Source organism: Lemur catta, chromosome 4, assembly GCF_020740605.2.
Source record: "Lemur catta isolate mLemCat1 chromosome 4, mLemCat1.pri, whole genome shotgun sequence".
Taxonomy (NCBI): domain Eukaryota; kingdom Metazoa; phylum Chordata; class Mammalia; order Primates; family Lemuridae; genus Lemur; species Lemur catta.
This window is the reverse complement of record NC_059131.1, coordinates 19,133,060-19,159,026: the sequence shown is the minus strand read 5'-3', so window position 1 is coordinate 19,159,026 and position 25,967 is coordinate 19,133,060. Positions and strand designations below refer to the sequence as shown.

General features: G+C 55.6%; 2 protein-coding genes across 2 annotated transcripts in view; one reads left to right on the top strand and one right to left on the bottom strand.

The window, feature by feature from the left end:
• Nucleotides 1-1,204: 1,204 nt before the first annotated feature.
• On the bottom strand, nt 1,205-15,346 carry FAM166C (family with sequence similarity 166 member C). The gene is made up of 4 exons (XM_045549212.1): nt 15,273-15,346; nt 3,438-3,696; nt 2,866-2,978; nt 1,205-1,349 (listed from the first exon to the last, which is right to left on the bottom strand). The coding sequence occupies exons 1-4, from the start codon at nt 15,344-15,346 to the stop codon at nt 1,205-1,207; spliced, it is 591 nt and encodes a 196-aa protein (XP_045405168.1).
• A 3,457-nt stretch (nt 15,347-18,803) lies between these two features.
• The window catches only part of OTOF (otoferlin), a 90,246-nt gene continuing 83,082 nt past the window's right edge, over nt 18,804-25,967 (top strand). Inside the window, 1 exon segment of the mRNA XM_045549210.1 lies at nt 18,804-18,882. Within this exon segment, the coding sequence (XP_045405166.1) occupies nt 18,804-18,882 (79 nt within the window).

The window sequence follows — 25,967 nt, the reverse complement described above, 5'->3', positions numbered from 1 at the left end:
TCCTTGGGAGGTGTCCAGATAATGCCACAGAGGCAGGGCTGTTTCAGCCTCAGTTATACCTGAACCTTGCTGTGGTCCCCTTGCCTTCAGGGCCTGACTCACTCATTCAGGGGCAATAAGGGCCCCATTGCTTAATGGGGTCCCCTTGATCAAATCCAGGAAGTGCTGGAGTATCGAGAAGTCCTGTGGTGTGGGTGCACACCTGGCCTCAGGTCCCCATCCCAGACCCTGTCTACCAAGGAGCTGTCACCCACATGCTGCCCCTGCCCCAGCAGGCAGGAGCCTCTGGGAGGTGGGGAGCAGCAGCCTGGTGAGAACAGACTCTCCAGACCCCCCCAGGCCACCCCAGGCATGTGGCCTAGGCACCCACTCCCAGTGCCCACTTCTGGTCTGGAGTGGCTTGGTCCTGGGCCGTTTCCTCCCATCCCCTTCCAAAAACAGCTGCCGGGTAGACGCCAGCTCCACCTGTCCGTGCCAGTCTGAGCAGAACGCAGGGCTGGCCGCTTCCCACAGCTTCTTCTCCTGGGTCCTCGTGATCCCAAGGGCTGCGTCATCCCCGTCCCTCCGTCTCCACATGGGCCACAGCAGGGTGTGTCATGCAAAGACCAGGGCTTGGGAGTCAGCAAGGCCTGGGTTCCAATTCTTGCTACGTCACATGCCAGCTGTGTGAGCTCCGGCAACTTCTCTCCTTCTCTGAGCCTCAGTGTCTCTATCGGTAAACTGGGACAACGGCGCCTCCCTCACAAGTTCCCGTGTGGACTGATGGACGCCGAGTGGGCCCTGATGGGAATTCCTTTCTGTCTCACAGCCTGTGCAGTCATTCTGGGACCACCTGCCCCTCATTCTCGGACATAGGTGATCGGGCTTCCTCGCTTACACCAGTGGAAGCAGGTGGGAGCTCTCTGTACCTGAGTGACCTGCCACTAAGGCTTGGGAACTCCCCAGTTCCACCTGTCCCACCTTGGCGGAGAAGGTGGGTGGACCCGCCAGGTAGCCAGACCCTGCTTTTCCTGGGCTCAAGTCCCTTGGGCTGAGCTTCCCACAGGTCTTTAAGACACAATGCTGTGTGACTCTCAGGGATGCTTTCCTGCTGTGGCCACATGTCCCTGTGCCCAGAGGAGGGGTGTGTGGGATGGTCATGGCTAAAGATTTTATTCCAAGCAAGCCAACCTGCTGGGGGCCAAGGCTCTTAGGCTACCGGGCCTCATGCTCTGAACTCAAAGTAGCAGTTTCTGCTCCGCCGCTCTTGTGGAGAGACCCTCTTCCCTGATGGGAAGGTCTGGTAGGTCTTCAGGTTCTCAGGGGACACTCTTAAAAGGTGCCACTTGTCCTTCGGGCTCAGCGGAGGCCTGGGGGTGAAGACGGGGCCAGTATTATACAGTGTGCTGGAGAGGGAGGGTGACACCTGCCCACTCCCTAGCCCACCTGCCCCTGCCGCTGCTCATCAGCTGGACACCTGACAAGTCATCCTGGATGTGAGATGATGACAGCCTGCATCTGTACAAGTGGTTCAGGCTGAGGACACAGGCCTCAGATAGGCCCGCATGGCTTGCAGCCTAACTCCTGCCAGACGTGCACACACAAAAATGGACTTGGATTGCTGTCTCCCTCTTGGCTTTGATTTGAGGAGTAAATAGGCAACGCTCATAAAGCCCTTAGCATAAAGCTGCACAAGGAGCAGACACTCAACCAGTGTGCTGGGGAATGGTGCCGGTGGTGCTGATGGGGCTGGAACTCCAGGAGGGCAGGGACTTGCCCCAGGCCCCAGAGCCCGTCACCGACGTTCTCACCCCCAACCACCTGGCTGGCCCTCTGCACTGGGCCTGACACTGTCGGCAGCAGTGCAGGCTGCCCGCAATGTGGAGAAGGAACAGAGCTGGGATGTCCGGGCTCCCCAAAGCTATGGGAAGGGCAGGTCATGGCCAGAGCAGTCTCAAGAGGAGACCTGTCCGCAGGAGAGGCCCATTCTGTCTCCGGGGACGGACTGGCTCAGAGTCACCCAAAGCACAAAGATGGCCAACCTCGAGTCCTGGCGTTACTGATGGGAGATGCCGGTTCCTTTCCAAGCCCAGCCTCCAGCCAGCCAGGCCACCCAGCGGAAGTCCCCCAGGTGATCACTAAGCCTCAGTTTCCCTATTTATAAATTGGGCCCATCTATCTCGCAGAGAGGAACTTTTAGAGGCAGTGAAGTCTGTCTCTTTAAAAACCATTAAACTTTATGGAAATGGACGCTGCTTTAGCAGTAACAAAGGCTGAGAAGCCCAGATCCATCCACTGACTTCCTGGCACGAGGAGAGGCCTGGGCGTCAGGAGGGAGACAGCACAGTAACCGCCTGCCTGGATCACCTGGCAGGGCGGGGTGGGCCTTCCCCAGGTAAAGGAGATCTCTCGGATAAAAGCATCGAGGGGCGGGTAGTGAGTAATTTTCACATTTTTTTAGGTGGACAGTTGGACTTGCAAGATATTTTCAAGTCCCTAGGAGAACATTTCCGAGTCTGTTCAGTGTAGTTCCCGTCCCGTCCGCCAGAGGGCAGAAGCTCCTTGCAGCAGCCGCACCGCGTTTGGACCAGTGTAACTGCAAGGCTGCGGATGCAGGGGAGCAGTCTGCAGATTCCGGCCAGCTCAGGGTTTGCTCCCAAGCTCCCAGCGCACCTGGCTGGGAAAGCGCTCTTCCTGACTTGCCCATTCCGTCTCCTGGCATCCCTCCTGAGGCTGCCCACCCCCTGGCCCCAGTGCTCTATAATGCCACACTGCATTGCAAGTTTTAGGGCGAGGTTGCTAACTCATTGCTCAGCCTGGCTGAGAGCCAGTGCCCCATGGATTGTACTTGTTGACTGCATGGATGGAAGGAGGGCAGGTACTCACAGGTCGGTGGGGAGGGGGTACCGGTCCCGCTCTCTCACAGGCAGGATGAAGTAGGGAACCCGGGGCACCATGCCCGTCTTGTCTCGATAGTACTTCCTGTGCTGCTGCGCCATCTATAGCTCAACCAAGGAAGAGATGACAGGTTGTTAGTGTGCAGGAGTGACCTCAGGCACCTATAGCCCATGGTATGGGGCCTTTGCTCATATGTGATTCATCCTGTGAGTGAATCTTAGGCCCTTTACTCAGCTAGAGAGTAAGCAGAGGTCGGCAGGCCAAGAGACTGTGGGGGGCAGAGGGGAGGGCAGGGGCACCCCCAGAGACCCCCAGCCCCACCTGCGGTTGGGGGAACAGGAGCAGAAGCCACTGAGGCCCCTGGGGGTGGGAGGAGATCAGGGAAGCAGAGTCCTGAGCCCTCCTCCCCACCACTGGCCAAACTGGCCAGGTTCCCTACTGGCTCGGGGGCTCTGAAACTGCCAATCAAGACACTCTGGAGGGCGTGAGGTCTGCCCTGGCCCCACCATCAGCCCCTCCCCTCGCAGGGCAGGCGGGCAGGCGGGGAGGCAGCAGCTCACCTGGTAGAAGCGAGTGAGCTGGCCGGCACGGTCGCTGTCCAGGTTGAAGCGGCTGTAGCTGGGCGCTCGCGGTGAGGGGTCCCTGCTGTGCAAGCGGTTGTTGAGCACGAGGTCGGGGTTGGGGGAGAAGATGGTGGGGAAGTGGCCGCCTTTGCTATGCTCCATGGCGGTGCTGCGGCGGTCCTGGAAGTACTTGAGGGTGGTGGTGCCGTAGGGGGAGCCGAAGGAGAAGGCCATACCAGGAACATGGCCTCGGTACCTGCCACGGCAGCGGGGTAGGGGAGGCACAGATCACTGAAGGGCCCCAGGGCCAGCTCCAGAGAGACCCATAAAAACAGAGGGTGAGGTTGGGGGCCTGGCGGTCAACTCCGGCCTTGCGAGCCTTGCTAAGGTGCACCGACCCACTCAGGGTTTGGGGAAAGCTGGTCTCTGCCTGGATGATCAGCTCTCCAGACCAGCGGCTTACACAGGGGCCAGAACACGGGCGCCCCTCAGTCAGGCCGCAAAGAAATCACTCCCCCTCAGTGGGCCCCATTTACTCAGGGGCTGGCCTGAGATGTGGGGGCCTCCTCCAGCGCTGACATTCTGTGGTCATCTCCTTAAAGAGTAGAGAGCATGAGAAGAAGCTGTTGGGGACCCAGTCAATGAAATAGGACGGGTGCTAGATTCCTTACAGCCCAGGCCTGGGTTCCAAATGTTCCACACAGCCTTGCCCCCAACACAGTGGCCTCCCCAGGTGCTGCTCAGATGGTCCGGAGACCCCGACCACGGCTCTGGAGCCCCGAGAGCCTCACAAGGAGCTCCTCACCCTCTGCGACCAAGGAGGTGCAGTGAAAGGGACAGGAGGCTGGTAAGCAGAGACCTCGGTGACACAAGCACTCTCAAGATCCCTGCTGAAATGAGACTCACTCAGCCAAAGATTTGTTTGGGCAAAGCACGAAGAGAGTCAGGAACCCCCAAGGAGAATGGGCATCAGACTATGGGCAACACAGAAAAGATCAAAGCTTTCCAATCAGCACGACCCTCGGCCTCCCTCACCCCTCAGCCTCCGAAATTGGGCCTCTGTCCCAGGGTGCCCTTGAAATCACTCTTCACGAGGCCACCAGCACCCCTGCTGCCGCTACTCGGGGGCACTGCTTATCTCGCTCCGCTGGGCATCGCTAGCCTCTCCCACTGCACTTGGATTTATTACACTGCCATTTTCTGCTGCTTTTCACCTACATCTCAGACAATCCCTTCTCAGTCGCTCACGATCCCCCTCCTCTGCCCACCTCTTAAGTGCTGGTCTCCTCTGGGGTCTGTCCTGAGCAATGGCAGCCACACCATGACCTTGACCACCACCTGCATGCGGATGACCCTGGTCCCGGCTCCAGCCTGGGAGCTCTCTCCGAGCCTCAGACGCTGCACGCAGTTGCACGCAGACGTCTCCCTGGATGCCTCCCGGCATGATCTCCCACTCCCACCTTCCCCAGCAGTCTGGTCCCGTCTCTATGAAGAGCACTCCTGGCTGTCTAGGTCAGACGTTCGGACAACCCCCTGCCTCACATCCAATCGGTCACCAAGTCCTGTAGCTCCAGCTGCACCCTGGGAGCTCAGCCACAGCACCTCGTACCTGGGCTGTGGCCGTCACATCCTCCTAGCTCTCCCAACTGCACTCAGAACCCTGCCCCTCCAATCCGTTCTCCACACTTCCAGCACACTGAGCTTTCCAGAGTCAACTCCTTAGTGTGGCATTCAAGGCCACCCGTGAGCTGGCCCTTGGCTACTGCTCTAGCCTCATCAGCTGCCCGCACCCCAGGCCTGAAGAGCCACTGCAGCTGTTTAGATGCCACTGTATGCTCGCTCTCTCTCCCTCTCTCCCTCCCCTTCCTGAGTTCTTGCCCTGGGCCTCGGGCCTCAGTTTCCTCACCAACAGAATGGGTGCTGGCCCGGAATTAGACAGCGATGCACGCTTTCCTTCTTTTCATCTTCAGGAAAAAGGCAAGAAAGCTAACAGAGTGACTGCTGACAGACCTTGACAGACCTTCCCATCCTCCTCGCCTCCACTGCCGGCAACAATAAAGAGTCCTTCCCTGGCTCCTGGGCCCAGCCACCCCTGACAGCTGCGCCTTCCTGAGTCTCGCAGCTCGGGCTGGTGGCTGGGCCCGAGCAGCCGTGAGGCGGCAGAGCAGCCACAGGTGAGAGGCCTCTCCCAGGCCCCACTGCTCACGCGCCTGGACACCACAGACGTGCGCCCTTGACACCATGACCCTGGCAGTCCTGACACTTCTCCACCTGCCTCAGTGCCCTTCCTCCTGGCCCTCTGACCCCCTGTGGAGGCCATGCCTCCTGACCTGGGCAGACGGCTGGGCTGGGGAGTGCCTTGTTGTCCTCTCCCGTGAGCCGTGTGGTCACCTTGGCCACTTCAGGACACAGAGCCCTCCTCTTTGCCAGGACACACCCCCGGGTCTGCACTCCTCCCCCGCGGCCCCCAAGGCCTGGTCCCCTCAACCCATCTCTCCCTGCCTTGCTCAGCCTCTGTCCCTCCTCTTGGCTATCTTTAATGTCCCCCCTCCCTTAGCTTCTTCCCCTCTGCCTGAGAATGAGCATGAGCCTTTCCTGGACTGCAGGGTCCCCAGGACACCTTGCTGCGTCTCACAGACTGTCCTCCTCCTCCCACACGTCCTCAGCCCTCCAGCGGCTACTGCACCGTCTGCCTTTATGTCCCAATCCTGCGCCTTCCTTGCCCTCCCTTCAGTCTGACTTCGGATCCACCCCTTACACATGACCTCTACTTCTAGATGAAGGTGATATAAGGTCATCCAGTTGCCAAATCCCATGTCCTTGGCTGACGCTGTCTCTCTGCAACAGTTGCATCGAGGAGGAAACGTGTTTGGAAGGAAACCTAGAGGCACAGCTCCTGAGATACTTTGTGCTGCAGATGACACTTAACAAAAATATAGATTCGACAAATCAAGACACCAAAGACAAGTGACAGAGACATGCTGCTTCCTCTGTCCTGAGAAGTCCTCCCACAGGCAGGGAGCTCCACGCCAGGCCTGTCCCCATGCTCTTCTTGTGCATGGGAGGTGGAGGAACATCTGAGTGGTGAGTTGAGAAGAAAAAACTGGGCTGCTTGCAGGCCGGCCCTCCCTCGTCCTCTGCCTTGGAAGCAAGGAAGCATTTGTTACCCTCCGTGCCTTGGGTCTTGGGGACAGACTGCTCAGGGGAGGAGAGCCTGCCCCAGCCCAGCCACCTCTCTCGTTTTGAGAGTCAGGATTAGCCTCATTCCCCTCATTGGCAGGGGTTACTGTTTCATCTTACTTGGCAAGTGGTTCAGAACGTAGGGAATGAAAGACAGACCAGCCCTCAGGTGCTGCCAGACCCTAGCAAAAAACGAAAGCTACAGAATGAAAACTAAAGATCATCTGTGACATTGTGCAGGGAAAAAAGCATGGCCTCAGAATGTCACACTGGCCGAGTGGCCATTCAGGTGTAAAGCCGGTCTCTCCTCGCATGACAGAACTCAGGAAATGAAGCTCTTACAAGGTCTTCTTAAAAGTAGTGTTCAGTGACAAAACCCTGCCAGCCAAGAGGTGAGTCAAAAGAAAAAACCAGCTCAGTAATGTAGAAGCGCTGTCGGAATGAGCGGTGGTGAGCTTCCAACTTACCGAAGCCCAGAACCGGGAATAGCAACTAGGTGAGCGTCGGTTGCAGAACAGAATGTAAATGTTATAAAACCTGTCACACTACAGCTAATTTAGGCAGCCAAAATTGGGGGGTGGGTGGAGGGGAGATGGGAACACGCTTACTAAGAATCTCTTTAAATAGAGTCAGCCCAGCCCATGGCATCAAAAATTGAAACATGTCGTTAAAAAAAACACAACATAATGACTCTAAGCCTAACCCTTCAGTGATTTTTATCTCCTCCCTCTCTCTCTTCTTTAGAGGGATCTTTTAGGAACTAATATATCTAGTAAGGAATTGACATTTCTCTAAAGTCTACCTTTTTTTTTTTTTGAGACAGAGTCTCACTCTGTCACCCTGGCTAGAGTGCAGCGGCATCATCGTAGCTCACAGCAACCTCAAATTCCTGGCCTCGAGCAATCCTCTTGCCTCAGCCTCCCGAGTAGCTGGGAATACAGGCAGGCACCACCAAGCCCAGCTAATTTTTCTATTTTTAGTAGAGACAGGGTCTCGCTCTTGCTCAGGCTGGTCTCAAACTCCTGAGCTCAAGCAATCTTCTCGCCTCAGCCTCCCAGAGTGCTAGGATTACAGGTGTGAGCCACTGCGCCCAACCTAAAGTTGACCATTTTACTTCAGTTTCTTTCCCTTCAGCTAAGCTCTAGTAAGAGTAAATTTCATGCTTTTCATTTAAAAATAGCAAATATGATCACATTTTTATAAAGTTGCCCTTGTCTATCTTATATCCATCCATCCATCCGTGCACCTCTCCGTCCATGTCATCTAAACATACACGTAGAGAGAAACTGGAGAAAGTCCACCAAATGTTGGCCCTGGATAATTCTGGGGGTGATTTATCTGTTACTTTCTTCTTTGAACACATATCATTTTTGAAAAAGAGAATCAGATGGCGTTAAATGTTAATTTTTTGGGAACCTACTGTTTGCTGGCACCATGCTAGTGCTGGGAATACAAAGACCCTCCTTCCTTGAGCCCACCCTTTGTTCCGCATCTACTGAGTCACCAGGTGCATGTGCCGGTGCCACGCTGGTGCTGGCACAGGCACAACCAGCTCCCACTCAAGTGGGACCATGGTCAAGGCTCTGATGCTATGAAACACGGGAGGGAAGGCCCGTTCCCTGGGTGGGCACTGGCGGACTCCATGAGGAGTCTCCACTGGGGAGAACCTCAGAGCAGGGCACGGACTCTGGGTGTGGCTCCTTCCTCAGCTCATCTTCCGGGTGTTGGGGTTGCCCCGGGGTCCTCTTCTCTCTTCAGGGACGCACTCCTTCTGGGGCTCTCATCCATGATTTCCAACCCCTCCGTGCCTGATGGTGCCCAGATCTGGGTCTCCAGCCTCGACCATTACCCTGGCAACAGATCCACATGCCCAGCTGCCCACACAGGGCTGCCAACACGCACAGATCAGCACGACTGAAGCCATCATCATCCTCCTCCTGTGCACCCCTGCCCTGGCTAATATCACCTGGCCACCCTTCACTGCTTCAGAAACCGGAACTCCATGGCCCTGTGTCCTCCCTTCTCCACCACCCTCCACATCCAACCCCTCCTTAAGGCCTGCGTAGGCCCCTCCTCGGCCACCCATCCACCGCCCTCCTCCCTCTCACTGCCACCAGCCTCCCTCTTCACCTGGACAATCCTGAATCCCTTGCTGGTCTCCTAGACCAGTGTTGCCCCCTCCAGCCTGCCATCCGCACTGACGTCAGGGCGATCTCTCCCCGTCACTTCCCCAGCAGCATTTCTCACCATCTCTGGGCTCACATGCTGTGCAGGCCTCTGGGCCTGGGCATGGAGTTCCTCTGCCTGGAGTGCCCTTGCACCTGCGGCCTACCTGGGGGTGCACCGCTCACTCGTGAAGTGCTCCCTGTTGCCTGCCCTGACCGCACGCCCTGTGGCTAGCACCTTCGCTCACTATTCGGAGTATCACCCTTAAGTCCATACTCAGATCCACACCAATATATCTCCTCCCCTGATGTGTGTTCTCCTTTATCCTGGACACCTGGCACATGACGGCGCTCAATAAGTGTTCACAGAGGGAGGGAGAAGTCCAGAAACCCCATGGGCACCACGTCCTGGAGGCTGCTGAAGAGGAGCCCGCCTCTGATCTGCAGAGCTGGAGCCAGCACGAAGCATCCCGCCCACAGGGGCGTTGGGCTCCTCGGAAGAAAGGAGCCATAGAAATGTGACGTGTTCTCATGACTTCTCTTCGCCACCCCCAAGCTCTCTGCCATACTCCTCCTCTGCTCCCTGCTTTCCCACCTTCTCTGAATGCCAAGATATTTGCATCCCAATAGAATAGAAGCCCTCTCCTCCGCATCCTCCTGAGTTCTGCCTGGATTCCGTGCAGACCTTGCTGCTCAGGCAGGTGTGCGTGCATGTCCACATTATTTAGCACTCAGAGAGCACACCTTGGCAAGCCAGGTCCGTGTCCCTAGTACATACCTGCATTTGTGTGCCTTGAGCACGACCCTATGCGGCAGAGCATTCTGCAGCCTTGTCTGGATTGGTCTTGGGGCAGACCAGGGTGGAGAGGACAGAGGGGAATGGCGAGTCTTGCAACAGCGTATAGAATAGTCCTGATAACAGCATCTGCTGCGTTGGCTGGTGCCACTACCCTCCTCCTCAACCCCTTTATCTCTCCCGATCCCTGGGCCTTCATCCCCCTGTCCCCCACACAAGCCAAGAGACAGTGCCAAGCCAGGCCTCGGGGCATTGGTCACATGTGGATTCTGAAGTCTACCGTGGGTTGCTGTGTGCACAGGGAGCAGTCCTTTCCCTGCCTTTAATAGCACGGCTTGGCCCCACAGCTAACATTAAAATTAATTACCATGAGCCATCGGGGAATCCCACGAGCAGCCTTATTAACTAATTAACTTACTATTCAGCACGTCCCCATTCCACAGTGCATCCTCTTCTCCACAACTGCTCCTACCGAGGACACTTCTGACCAGACCCTTCCCCTGCACAAGAACATTCATGGGCTCCCTGTTGGCCATGGCATCAAGAACAAGCCGAGCCAGGTGCGCAAGGTCCTCCTCGCGGGCCTCTGGGAGAAGTCACTCCAGTCCTACCCACTTTCACACGCAGTTTCTCCACCCAGCCAGAGAGGCCGTCGGCTGCTTTGAGACACATCTTGTGGGACCTCCACCCCGTGCCTTTCCTCAAGCTGCCCTCTCCTCCCTTTCATGATCTTATCCGCCCTTCAAGGCCCATCTCGAATGCCCTCTTTTCCATGGAGCCTCTTCTGATCCAGTGCATAGACCTGTCTGTCCCCTCCATCGACCTGTCTTTGCTCTTTGTACCTCTCTCACGTTTAAGTTCAGATTCCATTGTGTCATAATGACCTGAGCCCTTTCTTTCTGAATCTCCTAGGAAGAGAGGGCTAAGTTTTACTCATGTCTGCATCCCTGGCATTCCTAGCACTCAGCAGATGCTCTGTAAATATTTGTTGAATTGGGTTGACAAATGGAGGCACATTTGTAAGGGCTGGTCTCTCTTCTGGAGAGAAGGAAGGTCCCTGTTACAAAGCCCACGTCTCCAGGGACCCCTGACCCCCTGTACTTAGCACGGATACTCAGTTCCTCAACATTGTGTGAGAGGCTTCAGTTACCTATAAAACTGCCCCAGCTTCCTCGAACAGCTCAGAGGTGAATTCCAGGGAGCAGATAGGGGACTGGCCTTGGGCCAGAGGTCCTGGGATGGGGATGCGAGGATGTCATGGCTTATGAATCCTCAGGAAGAGACAATACTGCAACAGAAAAAGACAGATCAGTAGCCAGAGGCCCCCAAGTGCCCAAGGTCCTCTGAGAGCCTGAGACCAGGTTGTTTCCTGGGAGTGGGTGGGAGGGGGTGCCCTGCAGGGGCAGGGCCCGGAGGTAGAAGGACAAGAGGGGATGTAGAATTTATTTTCTGTTTCTATATTTTGGGTTTGAATCTGGGGCAATGCTCTGCCACCTAGGCAGGGATGAGAACCAGCTGAGAGTGGCTGACTGCTGTGCCCTCAGCCAGACTCTCAGCCAGGAGGCAGGGTGTGGGGTGCCCAGGACAATGGCACAGGTGGGAAGGCCCCACCCTGGGGGCCCCCTCTTTCAAAGGCTCAGGAAACAGGCCCACATCTGCTGGCTTAGCAACAGTCCTCCATTGCAAGGGGCCTTAGAGATTTTCAGACAAGTCTGTCCTCATCCCTGGCCACACCTTAGAATCACCTGGGAGGATCAAAAACTGCCAATGGCCAGGCCCAGCCCAACCAACGACATCAGAATCTCCAGATGGGGCTGAGCCTGGGTGTTTGTTAAAGCACCCAGGAGATTCTAATACCAATGTCTGGGCACAGGGGTCTCCGGCATCCTCCTGGGCAGATGGCCTTTATTTCATACTCCAGGTAGCGCTGGCCCGTTTGGGGGATGCACCTCTGATGCCCGGGCCTGGGTGGAAAAGGAAAGGGCTTCAGAGATGCAACTGCCAAGCCCTCCTGCAGGCCGAGGCTGCGGGCCTGAGAAAGCCGCAGGGGCAGGCAGTGACGGGCTACAGGCAGCCTACACTGGCTTACACCACCGAAAAGAAAGCTGATTGCTAAGTTTTGAGGACTTCCTCGAGTCTGTTGTTAAACAAGCCAGTATTAAAAATTAAATTATATAAAGTTGCACTTATATAAACTATATTATCTGCAAAGATGATATCATACTCAAAACTCATCACTTCCTGGTTGTTTTACTACATTTTACTATTGTCTGTACTGTTGAGGTTATTTGCACCTGTTGCATCTACAGGGGAAATGTTACATAAGGGTGTGCTGCTGTGTGTCTCTTCCCAGCTCTGTCATTAGGGATGCGAATGTTGACAGCTTGAAATCAGCTATGGCAGGAGTGTTCACACCACAGAGACAGGTCGATGTTACAAATCAAGGCTTTTTTCCTCCAGAGAACTGGTTGTTAAACATTTACTGGCACATCCCTCACTAAGCATGTCTCTGGCACAGGGATTTTGAGGACGGGGACACAACCGCCCCTGTGGGTCCACTCTCCTGACAATGTTAAGTATGGAATACACTGACTTTAGGGCTCTGAGGCCCAGCTCAGTCCACTCCAGGCAGATGGAGGGAGGGGCTGGGATGCAGATCCTCCTGCCCTCACTCCTGGTGAGAGCCACTGGGCAGGAGCCACAGGCATCAGGCACATAGCAGTCTGGGCATGAATGAAAGCACAACGGCAGGCCAAGCATTTGCACTGCAAGCCGGGTGGTGTGTCTGACCTGCGAGCACGAGGCTCAGACTCTCACTGAGGCCAGTCTCATCCCTTCAAACACTTCGCAATCCCAGAGACCCTGACCCAAGAGTTCCCACCCATGGCAGGGATGGCACTCAGGCCAGGCACCTTTGGGATCTGGAGCAGAAAGGGACCAAATGGAGCACCTTGGCTAACTAGTCTGAAGACCAGCATCATTGCTGTTGTCTCCTGGTCCCCTTGTTGCCTAGAATCAGGCATTGTACACAGTAGGGACCTAACTAATGATGACAGCTAACAATTAGCAGGTGCCAGGCTTTATGCACATTAACTAATTTAAGCATCTAACCCACACACCATTATCATCCTTATTTAACAGATAAGGTAAGTGAGGCAGACAGGATAAATAAGTTGCCTAGGGTAAGGAAGTGATGGGGCCAGGATTTGAACCCTGGTGGACTGGCTCCACAGTCTATCTCCTACTGTCCACCCCATTCTCTTCCTGCAGTGTGAAAGGCCACTTGAGGGTTGGGGTACATATCGGGGTGAGCTGCGGTATTGAGGTCACATAGACTTGGTTGACAACACACTTGCTGAATGACCTTGGGAAAGCTATTCACTCATCATCTGGGCTGTTGTGATGATTAAAAAAAAAAAAAGGTTTGTAAAGGGCCCAGCACAGTGCCTGGCACAGAGTTGGCATTTAACACGGGGTTCATGGTGTAACCACCAGGCATCAGGGACCTGGTTCCAGCCCAGCTCTACCATCACCAGTGTGGGGCTCAGGCAAGTCCCCCCCAGACGTCAGTGACCATATCCGGAACAGGTGGGGGCTGAGGTCCTTCCCAGCATGAATAGTCTCTGCCACTACCAGTAAAGCTGGTAAGGGGTGTGATTTGAGTGTCAGAACAGACTAGCTGTGCTTTAAAATCCAGTGATTAATGTTTGAAAAGACACACAAAAATAATAATTATCCAAGTGTGGTGGGGAATCTTGGATTCTTTCATTAAGTTAACAAAATTGCCAAAGAAATAGTGTTTAGAAACATAAAATGACTCAATTCATTCCTCGATGAAGGGACTCTTTAAGGAGAACACGTCCCTCCCAGAAAGATCCAGATGAGAACGCAGCAAATACAGGCTCGACTGCTCAAACTAGCCCAGTCCAGGCTTGAGGCCTTATTCGTGATCTTGTTATCACCATTTCTAATTCAACCGCAGGCCAGGGTGCTCATGGGAACTGCATGCACCAAGTGACACGGAGAGAAAGGCAGCCCAGGGGATCACTCCTGAAACATGCAGCTCCCACCCCAACCAGACAGAGTGGGGACCCGTGGGGACCCCTGGGGACAGGGTTTGCAGGAGCTCCAGGCCTCGCCCCATGGATGGGCAATGGTCCATGAGTCAGACAATACAAGAGGTTCCAACTGGAGACTGTGGCAAGCTCAAGAAAAAAAATATCAATGTATGAAACCAAATCGCATGCTAGACAATCAGAACACCACTGTCCAAGGCTGCAAAATGGATTCAAACTAAACCCCAGACTGGAAGCCCCTCAAGGACAACCCCCACTTGCTTGTCTCTGTCTTCCTAGCATCTTAACACAATACCTGGCACATCCCAAGCACTCAACGTGTCTTCATCAAATGTCTAAATGAATGAAAAAACAGGCAAATCCTACATCACCTTTTCTAACATGCCTGGCTTGGCTTCAAGAAACTGCTATGATCTAGTAAATCAGATTTGTCTGATGGGAACAAATCAAGAGAGCTTTGAGCTCTCTCTAGGGCCCAGAGAAAGATCCTGTTCACAAATGGGCTGAGTTAAAACTATATCACCAGCCCTTGGTTGCTGCTATGTCCTTGTGCACATTGTCCAGAAATGATTTTAATATTATAGCTCCTCAGTGTCTTGCCTATTCTGCTTCAAAACAATCCAAACTTTATACAAAATGTACCATGAGGTCTTTTCTTCATTTTGCAGTCAGTTCCCTTTGCAGGAGAGAGCAATGTGGTTTCTTCACCCATTTGGAGACCCTGTCTGCAGGGCTCTCAAGGCCTTCACTGCATTCATTCCACTCACACTTGCTGAAACCGCACAGTTTCCTTCTCAGCACCCAGCTGGTGCCCTCATACCCAAGCTGACTGGTAGGAGAGAGAAGACAATTTACACCCTGGGAGAGGAAGTTGGGAGTGGAAATATCAGACTTACAAGAAAGGACCAAAGAGTGGGAGGGAACAGTCAGACTTGCATCTTAGATGTTTGGAGTTTGGAAACATCCAGAGAAAAGAAAGGTAGGAGCGACCCTACATTTGAAAACGCCGCAAGCAAGGCACTCAGCGCAGGTGGCTGGGATGCTTTTAAAATCAAAACTCTGGGCGAATAAAGTGAAAGGTCCGACCACAAAGTCGGGTGAATAGGGCACACTGTGTGCCCTATTAACCATTAACTGCTGCCCATCCCGCCTTGCCAGATTCTTCGAGCAAGAGCCCACTGGTCTCCTTCCCTCCTTCAACCAACGCATACTAATCTTGCCCGAATCCTGGGTGCCCGCCTGTGCTGGGGACGGCAAGGGACTGCACCTTCCTCGCGCACCGCCCGCATTCTCTGTGTGTGCTCCAGGCTGCGCGCTTGGGGCTCTTCCAAGCACCAGCCCCACACCGTGGCTCCACGTCCTCCCCATCCCCGGCCGCATCCACGCGAGGTCCCGTTATCCGCTATCCCGGGCCGTTTGGGCCCCGCTCACCAGGGACCGACTTCCTAAGAGGGGACCCCGCGGGCGCCCTCCCACTGCCGGCTCTGAGCGAGCGCGAAGCCCAGAGCGCAGGGCGGCGGAGTGGCCGACAGAGGGGGCGCTCGCGGGGGGCGGAGCGGACCCCCAGGCCCCGACCGGCAGGTCCCGGTGGGCCCGGGGAGCGCCGCGGCCTTACCCGGGCATGAGGCTGGGGGGCACGTAGGCGGCGTTGAACTCGGTCAGGAGGGTGCCCTTGCTGCGGGAGGCCATGGTGGGCGCAGCGGCTCCGCGCCCCACGGGAAACAGCCCGAGGGTCGCCCGGGCAACGGCGCGCCTGGCAACGCAAGCTGCCCCCGAGCGGTCCTCGTGTTCCAGGGCACTCTGCCCTCCTGGCGGTCCCCTCCCTGGAGCAGCCCCGCAGGGCGCTCCCAGAGATGCTGCTGCACCTCCACGTGCTCCTCTGTGTGACCCTGCACGTGGCCGCGTGAGGGCTCAGCCCTCTGCTCTCCCGCGTGCGGCGGGGTGGAACCTGGGTGGAGAGGCCTGGCTGGATCCGTCCTGCAGTGACGTGGCCCTGGCTTCAGAGGCCACGCAGAAAGCAGCTGCCGCACTGCGGCTCAAGTGGCCCCAGGAGCCGTCTCTCCCCAAGGCTGCTACCGCTCCCCAGTTCCATGGGGACTCTGGGAAGGGGCTCTGCGGTGGGCCCGGCTCAGCGTGGTTGCCTAGGACGCTCTGTAATTTACCCTGTGTTGGGAGGAGGTGCATTTTTCCTGTTAACCTCTCCCTAGGAACCTCCTTGTCACCTTATCTTGCCCCTCAAACTACTCCACAAGAGTACGCTTACAAGGTACAAAAAAAAGTCTGAGTGTATGATTTACATATGTCCCCAATTCTGCTATTCATTTTGGCCCTAAAATTTGCAGGGTTGGTCTTTGCCCCAGAGAGGAAATCTCCCAGGGGCCCACGTGAGGTCTGCAGTGTAATATTTCTCTCCCCATGTGACTGTTCAGGCCTCCACCTGCTGGTTTCCCCAGCGACCCTCACACCAGCCTTGGCCACACGCAGGACAGGGCCAGGGCCTTTCGTGTTTCATTGGGGGGTGAGGGTGGTGGGGACAGGTTCCAAGGAGGGTCGCTCATAGGGACTTGGGTCCAGATCCTGCCCCCTGCCTCCGTCTGCAGCAGTCGGGTATGGGCGCTGCGGTTTCCCTCCATCTACCTCTCACTTCTTCCCCTCGCTCACTCCTCAGAGGGAGAGAAGTGTTAATTCACAGGTTGGCTCTGCGAATGGCAGCTGAGGAAGACCACAGACACTAATGAGTTCACAGCATGCTGTTGCGACTAGAATTCTCCAAAGACTTTCTCTGACAGGTGACAATGAAATTGCGGAAGCCACAGGCTTCCACGAGGCTCAAGAAGCAGCAGAGGCCCTGCGGTGGGGAAGGGAGCTGCAGGCGAACGAGCGGTTGCAGACTCGGTGGAAGGAAACCACCTGTCCTTCAGAATTCAGCCATGTCTGTGTTTTCCTGAATTCTCCCCGGGGACCATGTGCTACAGTAAGAGAAACATTAGCAACAGTTGTTAAAAGAGCAACTCTCAGTTCAGGGGTGACCTACTCCCGGAAGGCTTTCCAGCAACCACCAGCTGGGGTGGGGGTGGGGGGTGAGCGCCACTCCCTGCCCCCTTCAGGCCTCACAGCTGGCTGTGCTTGCGCCCCACACGCTGCGCTGTCTGCTTTCTAGTCCACCTGCCCCTTCTGCTCGGGGTCTGATGCTCTGCATGTCATATTCATCCCTGAATCCCAGCACCTGGCACTGGAAGGAATTCAGTAAACATTCATTAAGTAAATTATATACTAAAAGTTACCAGAATGGGTACTAGTCAGGAGAATGGAAGCTAAAACGTGGGATCTGGCTTAGGTTTCGGAAGGGTCAGCTGACCCAACCCAGGCCTGCTGTGTGGAATAGCTACTGTCTCATAGATGTGGAAACTGAGGTTCAACAAAGCTGGATGCCTTGGCTAGGGTAGATTCATGGTCTTTTTCCTAAAGATGCACAAGTCGGTAAGAGGCCTCATGAAATCCACCCCCTTCAAGAGAGAAGCTCTAGAAGGCCTAAGGAGGAGATGGGTTCTTTTTTCTATCAAGTGCCACCAAGCCTTACAAACACAGATCATCTGATAACCTCATGGATGGAAAATGTCAATGAATTTAGGTTATTTTTAAAGAGACATTAAACTTATCTGGCTTCAAAAAATTAGACATTCCTTCATATTCAATAAATACGATATTCTAAAATATTCTTTAATATGATTAGATAAATATGAGAATGGTGAGCAGGGAATTGGAGAGCAAAGAGGGAGAAGGAAAAATAACATAAATAGAAAAATAGGGCAAAATAGCAAGGAAACATCTAGAAGGAGGGAAGAAGTCTTTTGGGACACGCTGCCCATTATTCAGACTTACTAAGATTGTAGAATTAAGGAAATAACCTCTTGTTATCATGCTATGAAGAATTCATATTTTTCTTTTTAAACCTTTAGACTCTGTTTCAGATAGGTCCCTGAGCTTGCCCTTTTATCCTGTCAACATTAATTGGGTGTCCTGCTATGCACAGGGTACCTCTGGGATACAGAGATGCTGTGCTCCAGAGTCTCCCTGGAGTCAGGGGGGAAGAGGCAAGTGGAGCAGTACCAGGACCCCATGAGATGAGAGGGGCAGGAGCAGCACAGAGGAGGTCCCCGATCCAGCCTGCTGCAGGTACAGAGCCCCCCACCACCAGGAACAGGCACCTGTTGAGCTGAGTCAAGGGGAGAAGGCAGGGGTGGGGTGGGAGGTGTTCCACCAGGAGCAAATGGAGAGCAAGGATACAGACGACCCTGCACAGACATCCCTTCTCCCACCCCTAGCAGCTCCTGAAGGCAGGAGGCTGGACGATTCTGCTTCTCTCACTGGAAACCCAGCATCAGCCTGTCTCACCCCCCCCCCCAGGCTAGGATAGTGCCCTAGATCCTTAAGCATGGCTCCTGGGAGCACTTACGCTTCTGCGCCCTCCACAATCAGGCATCCCTGTCATGCGTGGCCTGGTCCTGGCCTTCCCCTCAAGGGGCAGCTCCACCCTCCCCACCTCCGACATTCAGAAACAGTCACCCCGAGGCAGGGACTCGGGACCCAGCCTCCTGGGGGGCACAGTCTCTGGGGGGCAGGTGGGCAAGTGCACTTCCTTCTTCTCGGAGGGCTCCCCTGTGGGAGGGGTACCGCCGGCTTAGCAGGGAGCAGCAGAGCCCTGCTGAGGGGTGGCCAGGAGCCTCCACCCCAGGCGCTGGGAGAAGACACCTGAAGCTGGACTGGGGTTTATCTGGGAGCCGGCAGCTGCTGAATAATGGATTCTGACTCTGCCTGCACTCCCAGGCTGCACACTGAGTGCACACCACACACACACACACACACACACACACACACACACACACACACACGCACACACAGATCCACACACGCTGGGCTGACAACTTGGAGGGGCGGGGGCTGGCAGGGCTGTGAGGCTGTGAGTCGCTGGAAGGAGCAGCTCGCTCAGTTGCCTTGGTCTCTGTGGGCAGCATCGGAGGGGCCTCAGGAGGAGGAGGAGGAGGAGGAGGCAGCGGCAGAGAGGAGGGAGGCGAGTGAGCCGTGCTCCCCCTGCAAGCTCCTTCCTGCTGCTCCCCCCTGGCAGCGCCAGGCCCTCCACACCGGCATGGCCCTGCTCGTCCACCTCAAGACAGTCTCGGAGCTGCGGGGCAGGGGTGACCGCATCGCCAAAGTGACTTTCCGAGGTAGGGAAGCCCCTGTGTTAAAGGGACCCCAGCTGTGGGGGCCGCTGGGGATAGGGCAGGCTGGGAGGATGGGTGGGGAAAGTTCCAGTAGGGGCTGGGGCAATGGGCTTCCCACAGGTAGCCATCCGCCCCTGGCAGGACTGGCCACGGTGATTTCTTGAAAATCAGGGTCCCCTGTGTTTCTATGTCTGCTTCTCCTTGCGCTTGCCAACGTGCCAGTGCCCTGGCAGGATGCGGAGCCCTCTGCCCAGGAAGGCAGAAGTGAGGACCCCACCCCTGGGCTCAAAGACAGCCAGGACTGAGGGGCCCAGCCCTGCAGAGCCTCCCTGGGCCCCCTCCTCCCCTCTCCTCCTCTCCTGTAGGTTGTTTTCCTTGGGCACAGGGTGGGGGTGGGGTCTTGGAGCCTGGAAGACCCACCAGGGGGCTGGTAGAGACCAGAGCAGCCAGTGGCATTCCGGGCCCCAGCGTGATGGGGATACTGTTGGCTTCTTTCAGATCTGTTGGTGGGCAGGGACCCTGTGAACTCCCTGGCCTTTCCTCTGTCAGGTCTTTTCCTATTCTTCTTCTCACTCACACACTCAGCAGCTATTTGTTATGACATACCGTGTGCCCAGAATGGGGGCTGGAAACATAAAGCATGGCCCGGCCCTGGCCTCAAGGAGCCCACATCTTGAGGGGGCAGGAGGACCAGCAGGCAGACAAGTAGGACAGGTGTGTGACGCAGCGAGGATGGGGACGAGTGCAGCATGCAGCTCCAGAAGTGGCACCCTAACCGAGGCTGGGGGCTGGCGGGCAGGGCAGTCTTCCAGGAGGAGGCAACACCCAACTGAAACTCAAGGGACCAGCAGGAGGGAGCAAGGTGAGGAGGTGAGGACTGAGCAGGCCGAGGGAACAGCGTGCCCAAGGCTGGGAGAGGGGCAGGAACTCGGGGCCAGCAGAGGCTGCATGAGGCTAGAGCCATAGAAGGTGCAGGATCGAGGCCGGAGAGCCAGGCAGAGCCACAGAGGTGAGGCTGGACTTCACCCAAGTGCAGTGGGAGTCCCTGAGGGTTTTAAGAAGGGAAAGGCAAGGCCAGGCCCACCGCCACCCCTCTGCCTGGCCACTGCCCAACCTTGTGGGCCACGTCTCTAGCAGACTTTGACCAAAGGCCAGAGTACCCTCACTAGACATGGCGCCCTCTCCCCAGAGGGGGGTCTGAGAGTAAGGTGGGGTAGTGGGGAAGGGGCTGAGAGAACCCCACCATACTAAAGAGCAAAGTGAGCCTCAGGCCCAGGCTGGACACAATATCTGCACCTCTCTCGGGGGCAGAGGTGCGACCATTGGCAGCACTTCCCCAGAATGCCCCAGTGGCAGCCCTGGACAACACATCACCCACTCAGAGGCCCAGGCTTGTCCATGCTGCAGGCTGTGTTCACAGTGATGGGCAGGGGTGATGGCAGCATCTCTGCTGGTGGGAAGAGTCAGGCAGGAGGGAGAGGATAGGGTGAGCTAGGCCACCTGTTGCTTCCCACCCCAACCCGATGACTGCTTTCTCTGCAGCACCCGGATCTCCATGTGCCACCTGCCGGCTCGTGCTGGCTTTATTAAACACAAGTGCATCCTTTCATCTGTGCAACGCGGCCCTGTGTTCCAGAGACAGCACAGTGTTTGGCTGTGCAGCTACAGGTTGCCGTGTTGCTGCAGCTACATCAGGACGGTCCAGGCTGCACCAGGCCAGGGCTGGGTGTAGAGAGATCTGTGTGGCATTCACGGAGGGACTGAGGCACAGTGGTCCCTGGTTGCAGGACCTCATCCTGGTAGCTCAGTCCTGTCAGCTCTCAGTCTCCTCCTGGGCCCCCTGAGTGTGAGCGCCCTGTCTGCCTGTTCCCACCTTCTTCTCTGAGCAGTGAAAGTGGGTGGGCCTCTAGCCTTGCTGACCAGGCGGGAATTAGCCTGTTTGCAAACTGTGCCCTCCAGACCAGTGAAGAAATCACTTCCAAAGAGACCCCCCTGCATTTGTGGGAGGCAGCCACAGGCAGAGCTCCTGAGGAAGAGGGTGGGTGGCAGGAATAGGCAGGTGGCAGTTTTCAACCAAGAGTCCCTTATTACAACCAGAGATGCCTCCGCCATTCGCCTGCTGCAGCCAGCAATTGACAGCTATAGGCATCCCAACATACACAATAATTCAGAGGGAACCAACCCACTCTAGAATGTTCCACAGCATCTTCTGGCACACACATCCACTGGTGGCCAAGCAAATACTTTTGTAGGAAGGAACAAACTGGTGAACAGTCAGAGGAGACACTGGCCTCAAACTCCCTAAACACCCTGAGTGGGCTCAGTGCCAGGTTGGGTGATGGAGCCCTGGGCGAGTTGTGCCCATTGGCAGTGGCCCCAGCTAGGTCAGAGCAGCTGGCTGAAATGCAGCTTGATCTTTTGTGCTGTGCCATCCAGACAGTACCGAAAGAGCCCTCCTGGGTTGTGGTGGAGAAAGCTCTAGATACTGAGTCAGAAGCCCCTGAATCCCTGCCTGGATTCTCTACTTACTTCACCTCTCTGACCCTCAGTTTCCTCATCTGTAAAATTGGCATGATAATAACAGCCACGTCACCAGGTTGCTTCAGGGAGACCACAGGTGTGGGAGAGTTTGAGGAAAGGGTATCCAAATGGCTCATGTGCTGGTCAGGAGACCATCCCAGGTCTCTTTGGCAGCAACTGCCGGCTCCTGAGTCATCTTCTCTCCAGCCCAGCCACGTCGTCTGTCAGCCGGCAGTGAGCAGAGAGAGATAACGGGGAGTGGAGAGCACATTTGAGGGTAAGCACAGGTGCCCGGCCTGTGCCAGGAGCAGGCAGATTGGGCCAGGCCTCTGCTCTGTAGGAGCCTCCAGCTGAGATGTTCCGCAGGAGCTGGGCGGGGCCAGACTGCCCCAGACCTCTGTTCCCACGTGGGCTGGGTGTGCACAGCTTTGCCCATGGCCACCCTCCTTCCCACCACCCCCACCCAGGCCAGTCGGCACCCCGGGATCTGGCTCACCCAGTGCTCCCTGCCAGCTCCATCCCAGCTCTCAGTTCTGACTTCCCGGACAGCCACTCCTAGGCTGGTACTGCCCTATCCATTCATTCCCTGAACACACTCATGTGTGTGGACAGGCCTGGGCTCCGGGGGTGAAGGAGACACAGCCTGGCACTCCAGGAGCCCCTATCCCATTGGGCCAGACAGGAGACAGGGAGGCCTGGACTCCAGTCCCAGTGGTGCCTGCGGGACATGGGCCCTCAGGTTCCCATTAACAAGATGGAGACAGTCGTCCCCCTTGAGCTCAGAGGCCTGCTGCTACCAGGAGGAACCAGGAATGGGCTGTTTGGGAAGGGGCTGTCTTGACCGCAGGTCGATACTCAAACAGAGGATGTGTTAGCTTCGGGTTTGTCTTTTCTCAACTCCTAAAATAATTCCCCGCATCAATCATAGAGTCACAGAACGCAGGATGGGAAAGGTCTTTAAGTTCTTCTAGTCCAACCTCTGTCCAGGGCTCAGCACCCCATGGGCCCCTAGACCTGGGGACCTGAGCTGTCAGGGAACTGAGTGGCAGACTGGGGCCAGCTGTGTTCATCCCCCTCACTCTCCAGCCCTTGAGGCTTCTTGCCAAAGCTTGACGTTTGGGGATTTTCTGTGTGAGGTGGGGATGTCTGGAGGCTTCCATGGCCTGGGGTTGGCTCAGAGGTTCACTCCAGCAAGGCTTCCCCTCAGCCTTTTAATCCTCACTGCTCTCTTCCCACCTACCCCCAGCTCCCATCCACTGTATTCCCACTGCACTGAACGTCCAGCCCATCCCCAAAGATGTCAAGCCCCTTACACCTCCAAGCCTTGAGACACTCTATTTCTTCTACCTGAAGTGACCTCCACCCTCCACCTTGAGAATTCCTATTAATTCTGTTCATCCTTCAAGGCCTAGCTCACATGCCACCTCCTCCATGAAGCCCTCTCCTTCCCTTGAAGTACTTTGTACATACTTCTGCCATGGGTCCACTATGGTACATTGCATTTTAGAAACTGGCCACATTTCTGTGCCCTGCACTATTGAGCACCTTCAAGGCCTTAGCTGTCTTAACTGAGCCTATGCTAAGCACTGGGCTTCGTCATCAAAATAAGTAAGAAATGGTTTCTGTCTTGGAGGTACTCACCATTTAATGGATTTAAGTTCTTTCACTGGGTCACAGCCACCCTTTGGCTCAGTTTCCCTATCTGTGAACTCCCACACCAGAACTTTCTGTCCACTGTGTATCAAGGGACTGGAAGAGGCCTCAAGAGCCAGGACCTCAGAACCCTGGCTCCTACTCCCTCCATCAACCTCCCCAGCCTGGAGAATCTTCCAGGCCCCCAGAGGGAGCTGGCCTCATCCTCTAAGTAAGGGGGCTGCACGTGGACCTGCCCGTCAGTGAGCATGCTTTTCTGAGCCTTGCTGCGACAGCACACAGGACAGAGTGGGGGACAAACCACGGTCTCACAGTCTGATAGAGGGGAAGAAACGCGCAGACGTAATGGAAACGAAGGCAGCCTCCAGGAGGGCCGAGGTGTGCTCACGGGGCAAATTGCCACAGTGATCAGAGGACATCAGAGGACATCAGAGGACGCAGCTCACTTAGAGCCACAGAGATCAGGGAAGGCTGCGGTAGAGGGAAGAGGAGCAGGGCCGGGAGAGAAGGAAGCAGATCTGGGTCTTGAAGAACTGCCCGGCCTGCACATGTGGAGATGCAGAAGGAGGGGTGAGGAAGAGGTAAAATGAGGCTGTCCTGGGTGAAGGACTGACCGGACCAGAGGCCAGAGGAGGGGAATCACGGTCAAGTGCAGTGACCAGGAGGCCACTACATGTGGCTGGAGCAGAGCCTGCGGGGAGTGGGTGGAGGGAGACCAGCCAGGAGAGGAGCGCGGGGCCAGGTGGGACACCGTGCTGGGAAGGGCTGGGCCCAGCCTGAGCACTGGGGACAAGATCTCCCCTACTCTCGGCTGCAGGGACTGCTTCTGGCTCCAAATTAGATTTGTTTTTTCCAGTAAAAAGGGGGAGCTCTCCCTCTTGATAATAAATATCATTTCTATCTAGAAACTTCTCTACCAACCCTGGTAAAGGAGTCAGAGCATCACCGCACCCCACCCTGAGATGGCCCCTCGATGCCAGGCCCTGCCTGTGGACTCTGGTCCAGCCTAGCATCCCTCTCTTAGAGGATGTGGGCTGGGTTTTGCCCCCATAGAAGGCAGCAGTAGAGGAGACCCTCAGGGCAGCCTCTGCAGCCTGGGCCTGCCTGTGCTCTCAGCCCTATGCGCTCGCTGTAGACCGAGGGATGTGCCCCTGCGTCCTCCACTCCTCCCAGCACCCACAGGCCCCCTCAGCACCCTGCAGGGGAATCTCTGACCAAAGCCCCCCAGGTTGGGGGTGTTCCCCTCTCCTCCCACCCAGAGCAAGCGCATGCAGACCAGAAGACAGCAGGCAGAGCATGGAAAATTCCTCAGGCTTTTCCTGCTTCGATAAGAGGAATATGTTCTCATGAAATGGAAATGATTGTAAAACTGTCTTCTGCTGCAGAGGCCCTCAGCAAAAATGCTTTTGGAAATGCTGTGCTTGAGAACAGACTTGCAAATAATTTTCCCGAATTGCAGAGCTGAGGTTGTCTTATCCACCTTTACTGGTAACACGAGGGCTATTATATTTCTCTCCTACCTACTTCCGTCCCTGGGTCTGGCCCTTTTTTAAAAAAAAAACAAAACTTTTTATATGGACAACATCAAATATATACAAGAGTAGGGGAAATAGTACAGTGGACCCTTATTCTCCCCATCCAGTTTCAGCAACTATCAACTCGTGGCCGATCTTGTTTCATTTATACTCCATCCCACTACCCCACCCCAAATTATTTTGAAGGCAATCCCAAACACCATCCCATTCTATCTGCAAACATCCAGTACATAGCTATGGAAGATAAGAACTCAAAAAAACCTGCCTATCTGATCATTCCTAAAAATTAACAATAATTCTTTAATGCTATCAAATATTCAGTGATCAAATTCCCAATTGTATTATCAATGTCATAAATTTTTTCCAAATATGAAAAGCTTCATTTTAATGTGTTTTGTAAACCAAGTATTTAATCATTCACTCACCCGTGCTTCCTTTCATCCAGGTAATGAATATTCACTGAGGGGCAGCCAGGTGCCAGGTGCTATTCTAAGCGCTGCGGGGAGGGCAGGGAAGAGACAGATGTGGCTCCTGCCCTCAAGGGAAAGGTGTCACCACAAGTCACCATGCGTGTGAGGAGTACTGTGGAAAGGGAGGCACAGGTGCCAAGGCCACTTAGCCCAGGAGGTCGGGAAGCTGCCAGAGTTAGTGAGGGACAGACGGACACATGGACAGACGAAGGGCACGTGGGAAGGGAAGTGGGGCTCAGAGTCTGCCCCGGCTCCATTCCAGGGGCTGACGCCGGCACAGATGCAGTGGTGCGGAGATGCGTCACACTGTAGAGACTGAAGGCTGTTTTGTAAGGAGAATGGAGTGCTAAGATCTGGTTTTGGAAAGAATATTCCAGAGGTCCGGACTGCAGGCAGGAAGCCCGGGGAGGAAGCTGGGGCGGTGTGCAGACAGAGGGCCAAGAGCTTCCGGGGGGTCAGAGAGAAGGAGCGGCTTTGCTGGGGCTGGCAGAGTGAGTGAGAGGGCAGGACGGGGTGTCTCTGGACAGGAGTAGAGTAGACTGTGGCCCCAGGGACCACCTTGGACCCAGGGATTTGGGGGGCAGGGCTTAGCTGATCCCCCTCTGGCCTCCTGCCAGTTGCTGACACTTTAAATTCTGGCAGACATGAAGATGTCGGGTGGAAACCCACCCAGGTGGGTGCCCCCAGGGCAGGCCCTTGGCTGCTTCCTGGGCGGCTCAGTGCCTGGCACAGACAGAGCTGACACAGAAGCGGGGAAGGAGCACGGCCTGCAGGTGCAGCGGGAGCAGCTGGTGGCTTAGCAACAGGGGCCCCTCTGCAACCACCCCCCAGGCAGCCCCAGGCAGTGATCCCACAGTTCCAGAAAGTTCTCCTGCGACAGGGAACATCATGTGATCATTTTTACCCCAGG